This window comes from Molossus molossus, unplaced genomic scaffold, assembly GCF_014108415.1.
Source record: "Molossus molossus isolate mMolMol1 unplaced genomic scaffold, mMolMol1.p scaffold_m16_p_10, whole genome shotgun sequence".
Classification (NCBI taxonomy): domain Eukaryota; kingdom Metazoa; phylum Chordata; class Mammalia; order Chiroptera; family Molossidae; genus Molossus; species Molossus molossus.
Window position 1 is genome coordinate 92081624 of NW_023425345.1, and position 8108 is coordinate 92089731.

At 62.5% G+C, this 8108-nt stretch overlaps 1 protein-coding gene across 2 annotated transcripts in view; it reads left to right on the plus strand.

Annotated features, from left to right (window-relative positions):
* Window positions 1–5925, plus strand: part of TSPAN11 (tetraspanin 11) — a 60259-nt gene extending 54334 nt beyond the window's left edge. For both annotated transcript variants that reach the window (XM_036252453.1, XM_036252454.1), the window contains exons 7-9: window positions 1233–1391; window positions 1740–1826; window positions 5847–5925. In XM_036252453.1, the coding sequence (XP_036108346.1) occupies window positions 1233–1391; window positions 1740–1826; window positions 5847–5906 (306 nt within the window). In that variant the 3' untranslated portion in view covers window positions 5907–5925. The remainder of the gene's footprint in view (window positions 1–1232; window positions 1392–1739; window positions 1827–5846) is intronic.
* The last annotated feature ends 2183 nt before the right edge of the window (window positions 5926–8108 follow it).

Here is an 8108-nt window from a genome sequence, read left to right on the forward strand (position 1 = left end):
GCGCGGCTGGGAGCCAGCGCTGTGCCCCCGAGTCAGTCCCCCTGGGGGGGCACCAGGAACTTAGAACCCAAGGGGCATGAGGGACCGTGGGCCCAGGCCCGAATCTTAGGCATGAGGACACTGAGCCCCAGGACGGCGGTGGCTTCATGCCCCACCGCGCATATTGGAGACACCACGTGCCTTTATCCGTGCAGTGACCATGGGACAGGTAGTAGGTGTCTCTCACGAGCCGCCGACCCCGGACAGGACTCCGCCAAGTGCTGTCTGTGAACCCCCTGGTTCAGCCCTCACCACCACCCCGTGGAGCGCTGTTATCTCCACTTCACAAGCCGTGAAGTGAAGCCCAGAAAGGCTAAATCCTGTGCGGGCGACAGCTCGGCTGGGCTCGGGGACAGACGCGCAGGGCTCCAGGCGCAGGACCTGCTGTCCGCCAGCCCCTGCGCTTCCTCCACCAGCTCCGCCCTCGGACCCTCCCTCTCGCCCACGCGCCCTGGCCCTGCCATCTCTCCTACTAGACCCTAGGAAGTTACACTTGGATCAACTCCTGTTTGAGCCCAGTGCGGAGCGTGGCTCCCCACATAGTAGGTGCCAAATAGACGAAATGCACCTCCCACCCCACCAGCCCCTCTCACCAGGCACCACCTCAAACAGCCCTGTTCTGTGGCCAGTGTAGGGACTCTAAGCCTCGGTCCGAAAACCACAGGGTGAGAAGGAACCAACTTCCTGTGTTTCAATCACCTGAGACCTGGGCCGGCACGTCCCTGCCCCGGGGGAGATGCAGAGGACGCAGGGTCCAGGTCAGCACTCTGGTCACTGCCGAGCTGCCCGCTCGGTGGCCTCTGGGACACTTCTGTGTCCCTGCAGGGCGGGGTGCTCTGAGGTTCCAAGGCCTGAATGGGGGCCTGGGAACCTCTGGCAAGGCTGGGTCCCTGTCCCTGGGGCTCTGCCTCCCGGATGACCCGGAAGCCATCTCTCATGATTGGGGCCCTGCCCTGGGCTCCACCCCCCAGAGCACCCACTGTCAGGACCCCTGCAGCTCCCTCCCTGCCATCTCTCACAGAGCCTCCCTGCCCCAGGACAGCAGCCTAGTCTCCTTGAGGCAGCGAACAGGAAGGAGAGGTCCCAGGGAGAACAACAGGGGCTGGTTGCTGTGGGAATGACGGTCCTGCTCCCTGGACCGAGCTGCTGGCCACCCTGGCGTGAGCCTCACGCCGCCCTCTGTCTCCCCGCAGTTCAAGTGCTGCGGGAGCAACAGCTCCGCCGACTGGCAGCGCAGCGCCTACATCCTGTCTCCGGAGGCCCAGGGCCGCCAGGTGCCCGACAGCTGCTGCAAGACGGTGGTGGCCCGCTGCGGCCAGAGGGCCCACCCCTCCAACATCTACAAGGTGGAGGTGAGCACCCTAGCTCCAGCTGGCATCCTGGGCCCTGAAAGGCAGGCTCGGGGCAGACAGGTGGGGGGAGCAGGGCCCACTTATTTACTGGCCATAGATGAACAGTGCTGGGCCTTCAGAGATGCACCCCACACAGAGCCCTGGGACGAGTCCTGCTCCTGAGAGATTCTGGACATCATGGCCGGTCCCGGGTCACCCAAAGCGCCCAGGGGCAATTGAAAAGCTGGACCGTACCCTTTAAGTGTCTGGCCTTCCCTCAGCCAGGTGGATACAGCACCCAGCCAACCCTTCTCCCCATCCTTGGCCACTTCTGGGTCCAGGTGTGTGTGACCTGTTGTCACCTTACAGGGAGGCTGCATCACGAAACTGGAGCAGTTCCTGGCCAACCACCTGCTGCTCATGGGGGCGGTGGGCATCGGGGTGGCCTGCCTGCAGGTGAGTTGAGTGAAGGTGAGGAGGGGGCTAGGTGGAAGAGCTCTGAGCCCCTGCCCTGGGCTGTGATCTCTCACCTCTGACCCTCTGCACAAGCACTATGCCCCGCCCTCCTCTCCCCTTCCCTTCCCAGCCAAAGATGAGTCACACGGTCACTCTTTCCCCGGAAACAGGAAGGAAAATGCCCAGAGACCTGAGAGGAGTGTGAGTGGGCTCAGGTATGCGCATGCACCTGTGTGTGCACGTGGGGTGTGTGCCGCCTGCTGCGGTGTGTGTGGGCCGCGGTGTCCGCATGCATTTGGTGGGGGCTGGATGCACATGTATGTGCATGTGTGTGTGCCTGGCATGCACTCATTCCTCAGTGTGTGTGCGTGTGTGCACACCTGTGGATATGGGCTCCCCTGGGTACACCCAGCTCTCTGCTCTGAGCAGGAGCCGCGCCCTTTGCTCTGGTTCACCGGTCCACCCTCTCCCAGCCGCTATCCAGGAGGTTAGCGTTACTCTCGTGGGTCACTCTAGTCACGGGTCAGGAGAGGAGTCTGAAGGGGCACCCCCAGGGGCAGGGGCAGATACAGTGAGCAAGGGCCCTGACACTCCGGCTGCAGCCCAGCAGGTGCTAGAGGGCGCTCGGTCCTGCCCTGCCCTGCCCACTCCCGCACTGTACGCACCGTCTAGGGAAGAGGTCAGAGCAGTGGCTGCATCAGAGGACCTGAGCCCCGTCCCGCCTCTAGTCCTGTGTGACCTTGAGCAGTTACTGCCCTGCCCCTCAACCCCATCCGCAAAATGTGGATCATTTCCCCACCGGCAAGGGCCAGATGAGAACGAGGTGGTGCGTGCCACACCAGCAGCACCTGGCGCAGGCGAAGGCCTCCGTAAGTGGACATTCGGTAGACTTCAGAGTGGCTCAGACACACTCTCTTCAAATCCCCACAGCCTGAAACCCAGGCCAGGCGAGTAACAGTGTCTTCCCCATTTTACAGATCAGAACGTGAGGCCCAGAGAGGTGACTTACCAAAAGTCTCACGCTGAACTGGCACCCAGATCTCCGGGGTCCTTTGCTTCCCCAGACTCCCTGCCCCGACAAGCTTTGCGGGAAGAGGAGGACGGTGGCGGCCTGGGACTCCTTGCAGACCGCTGCCGCCCACCTCAGCCCCGCCCGCTGGTCCCTACCCTCTGGGGGACACCAGACGACCAGGGCTGGTGTCTCACTCTGGGCCTGAGTTCCTCATCTGTGCCATGGGGCTAATTATACCTGGTTTGGTGACCAGCGAGGAAACCACAGGGCTCACCGCCAAGCCGATAGCAGATGCTCGGTGAATGGTACCGTCGTTGTTTATCACGTCATATCTCCAAAGTGCCCGGTCATTTCCTGGCCAGACCAGTTTGCCCCTTCACCTCCACTCGGAACAGGCCCAGGAGCCGGGTGGCGGCAACGTGGCCCCTCTTGTACCTCCTCAGGGCAGGCCAGGAGGCCGGCTTGCCTGGCGGGGTGGCTGCAGGCCCACAGACGCCGCCTCCCCGCTCACACACCCACCCTGAAGACTCTTGGTCCAGCTCACTGGGGAACTGCTCCTAGTGTCCGCCAGAGAGAGCTGCTCCCGGCCACCACCATGACCCCTTGCCCAGCTTCTCCCTCCCATTTCTCCCAGGCCAGCCGGGCCGCAGCCAAGCCTCGGTTACAGCTCCCTCTGCCGGCCAGTGCTGGAACAAGTCCAGGTCAGCTGCCCGCCTGAAGGAGGGCTCACGCCAGGCCTGTCCCCAGGTTCATGGTCATCCTCTGGCTGGACCAGGCACCAGGCACCTTCCCACACACGCCCAGCCAGGCACTTCGAAGACCCTCAAGGCTCAGCATAGACAAGGCCAAAATGCTGTCATAATGTTTCCCTGGTCCCCGGGAACTGGAGGAAACCTAGCTTGAAGTCAGAGTTTTCGTATTGATAGAGGGGGATCGGAGGCTCAGAGAGGGATGTAACTGTGCCCAGGGACACACAGCTCCAAAGAGAAGTCAGCCCACTCCCACCCCAACATCCCCACACTTCAAGGTAGAGCCCAGACAACTCACCAAATGGTGACACTGGGATCTGCAGGGCATTAGGGGAAACCAAAGATCACTTTGGAATGGTTTCCTGGGACCTCCTGGCCCCTCCTTGATGCTCTTGATGACAGCCGGGTGCTGGCTCCAAAACCTCAAAAGACGCTGAAAGCCCATGTGTGACATCCGGGCTGCTGTCAGAGGGCCCATTGCCCACGTAGGCGGGGCCCAGGCAGCCTGTCCGGACCCACCATCTGACACCTCCTGCAGTGGACTTGTGTGTGTTCTCTGCTCGCCCTGGTGCTGGCCGCCGGAGTGTCTGCTGATGTCTGCGTGTCCCGTCAGGAAGGAGACACTGCCGCTCACTCAGGGGTCTGGTCATCGGTGTCCATCACCCTTCTACACGAGTCAGGGTGGTGTGCGTGTGCACGAGTGTGTCCCTGTGCACACACACTTTGAGCGCATCTGTCACCTCTCTGCATGGCATGCATAAGGGCGATGTGTGTGCGTGTGTGTGTGCGAGCGTGAGTGTGCACGTGTGTACATGCGTTGATGAGCTGGCCCACAGACCTCCACCCTCACTGTGCCCTCCCTGGGAGGCGCCCTGGGAACACACATCTCATACAAGAGTGTGCATGCTGGGTGCCCAGCTCTCCCGTCTTCCCTGGCACGAGGTGTACACTGTAGGAGAAGCAGCCACAAGTCTGTGCTGGTCCACCTGCTCCCTCGGGCTTCCCCCTTAGCAAGGACCAGAAAGATCCAGATGAACACAGGATGAGTCATTAAACCATGGGGCAGGGGAGAGGGCATGCTGCATGACATCTGGTGGAATGGCTGCAACCGCCGCCTGCTAAGAGCCAGTGGGAGACTAACCCCTTAACCCGCATTTCAGGGTGTGGCTCTGAGTACTGAGGGGGGTGAGCTCGGCTCCTGCACCGAGTCTGAAGGCTGAGAGCGGTGTTCAAGGGCCCCACCGTCCTCCCACAGTGGGATGGAGAGGGGGCGGGAGGAGAAGGGGGCACCCTTCACTACTCCTTAAGCTAGTTTTGCAGAGAGAAACCGAGTGCTACCAGCCCGCAGGAGTCTCCACCAGCCCGTCCTCCTCCCGCTGGTCAGCAGCAGCTGTGGGAACATGGGGGGAAGATGGGCATTGTTGCTACATCTGGGGAAATGCACCTGGCCCGTGTGCACAGGAGGGTCGGGCGTGGGCTGCCCCTCTCCCGCAGGTGGGGGTCGGGATCCAGCAGCATCACTGTCAGGAGCGTGATCACAGTCCTGGGCCGCCTCGGTCTCACCTCTTCTCCTCCTGCATCTTTGGGTGGAGGGAGGGAGGAAGAGGAGGAAGGAAGAAGGAGGCAAGTGAAGAACAAGTGAAGGTGAGGGGTAAAGGTCCGCTCTGGTGTAGGGACGGAAGGTGAGACCAGGAAAAACCACCTCCCAGCACTGCCCTGCTGGGGCAGGGTGCTCTGGCCCCTTCTTGTTCAGCCGGTGGGTGTGCCGGGGCCGGCAGCAGGCTGCTAGGGCCTGGTTTTGGTGCCACATTCCAAGCTGACTTACAGGATGAACTGGAGACAGCTCTGGGTGCTCTTCCCAGAGCCTCGGTTTCCCCAGTGGCTCCCACGCACCATCCAGAATAAGCAGTTGGAGCCGACGGAGTAGAGGAACCGCTCAGGCTGCCCCTGGAGAAGCTGCGCCACAGGCCAGCAGGGGGCGGAGCTCACTCCCGAGCGTGCAGAACTGTCGTCTGCCCTAAACAAGGCCCCCGGGCAGTTTGTTCCCGTCAGTGTGAGAAACACTGCTCTCGGACAGCAGCTCCCCGGCGTCCCTGGGAGCTTGTCGGAATCGTAGGCTCTCAGCAGCCCGCCTCCTCAGTGGGCACCTGCCCTCTGTCCACCTGCCCCGGTGTGCGCTCCCTGTGAGAAGCGTGCTCTGGGGCACTGCGGGCGCGTCGCTCGGGTCCTGATCTCTCTGTCCCTCTGCTCTCCCCGCAGACCTGCGGGATGGTTCTCACCTGCTGCTTGCACCGGAGGCTCCAGCTGCATTTTCACTGACAGCCAACCAGCCAACCGATGTGCCCCCTCCACTGCCCTCAGCAGGACAGGCCAGACCTGCGGAGTCAGCATCAGCTCACCTAGACACGCCCGCCCAGAAGCCCCATCGCCTGTGCCCACCCCCTCAGACCCATCGAGTGCCCTGCCAGGACCCTCAGCCCCTCCCTTCAGTTCTGGGGGCTCACTGCCAGAATCCCTGGGCAGGGGACAGACTCTGCCAGGGACAACAGGCCAAGCCCCTCACCAGACACGAGGCTCCCAGGGCCAACAGGAAGCTGAGAGAGAGTTGGACTCTCTGCTCCCTCCCAGCTCCTGAAAGGACATCCAAGGGCTACAAACCTCGACCCCTCTGGACCCCGGAGAATTCAGCGGGACCCCCACTGGTGCTGAGCAGCCCTCCTCTGCCTCTGCTGCAGGCTTTGGGGGTCCTGCGCCCAGGAAATGCATCAGGATGGGGTGGTTAGGCTTATCTCTGCCCCTCCCCCAAGGCCCAGGCCTTTGGTCTGCCCACCTCCAACACCTCCTCCTGGGAAGAGTCCTGCTGGCCTGGTTCCTCCCTGCAGGGCCTGGGGGTGGAGGGGGCTGAGGCAGGCGGGGGGCTGGGTCTGGGGGAGGTGGGCCTGGTGGAGCTGCGGCGGGAGCCAGGCGGGGAGTTGGCTGCATCAGCACTGTGCCCACTGGAGGCCTCCCCGGGAGAGGACCCTCTGGGAGGCAAGGCCCACTGTGGTGTGACCAGCTTCCCTGCCCTCCAACTTCCCGGGGTTCGTGCAGATAAATACTCGTGACGGCGACTCCCGGGCTCTGCAGGGCCAGAAGTCAGTGCAACAAGTCTCACCAAGCGAGGGCGAGAAAGAGACCCTGCTCCTCCTGCCGGGCCCCGCGGGCCGCATGGGGGAGGTGCTGTGCCTGTTCCATACCTGCCCTAGCCGGCTCCCTTCATTCCCGCTTTTTAAAAAAAAAAAAAAAAAAAACATGTTTTATTGATTTTCTTAGAGAAAGGAAGGAAGCTCTGGCCAGTTTGGCTCAGCGGTTAGAGCATCGGCCTGAGGACCAAGGAGTCGCATGTTCGATGCCAGTCGAGGGCATGTTCCATGGCTGAAGTTCAGTCCCCAGCCCTAGTCGGGTCCTGCGGAGGCAACCAGTCGATGTGTCTCTTTCACATCGGTGTTTCTCTCTCTCGCCCCCCCCGCCCCCCATCTGAAGATAAATGGGAAAATATCCTCAGGTGAGGATTTAAAAAGAGAGAGAGAGGAAGGGAGTGAGAGATACAAACATTGACCCTGCACGCCCCCTACTGGGGATCTAGCCCACAACCGGGCATGTGCCCTGATTGGAAATCGAATAAGGACCGCTCAGTCCGTGGGGCGATGCTCAGTCCACTGAGCCACAGCGGCTGGGCCCCTTTCATTCTTCACTGAGGTCACCCAGGCCTTGCAGATGGGCACGGCGGCGGGTGGGTAACACCTGCACAGCTTTGTCACTGGGGGAGACCCAGAAGAGCCCGACTTTCTGTCCCAACCTCCTGCAGGGCACCAGGCTGGCCTGGCGGGGGCAGGATGAGCTGGGACCCCTGGCTGGGCGGGTCTTGTCCAGGGTGCTGCTGGGGGCGCTGGCTGGTCCCCGCGCAGAGAGGGAGAGGACAGCCCAGACCTCCTGGCACTGTGTCCTCCGCTCACACCAGCAGCCTGGGAAACAGAGGCCTGGGCCATGGCAGGTCGCCGGGGGCATCCAAAGGCTGGGGTCCAGAGCTGGGCACCGTCCCCGCGGGGGGTGCGGTCCTGCCTGTGAGCCTGCAGAGCTGCACCCAGGGCGGCTCCTCCCAGGTCCCCGCGGGGGGGCCGTCAGAGTCACGAGCTCCCCGGAGAGGGAGAAGGGCCTGCCTGTTGAAAGCCGTCACAGTGTGAGCAAAAGGCCCCAGCGCATCAGGGTCCCGAAAAGAAACCGGCACTTTGCAGAGGTCCGGCCACTGCAGGTGCTGGAACATCAAACAGCCGAAATCAGCCCGGACTCACCTTGAACCCCACATTGCCCTTCCCTCCCGCAGCTCCCAGGGGCAGCCGCACCCAGAGGGGGTGGCACATCCCCACTCCCTGGATGACCTGTGTTTGGGGAGACGGGAGTGTAACGGCCTTTGGTGAACATGCCTGTGGGCATTCTCTCTCCCACCCCGCCGGGCTCCACAAGCGCCTCGGGCACAGCCGC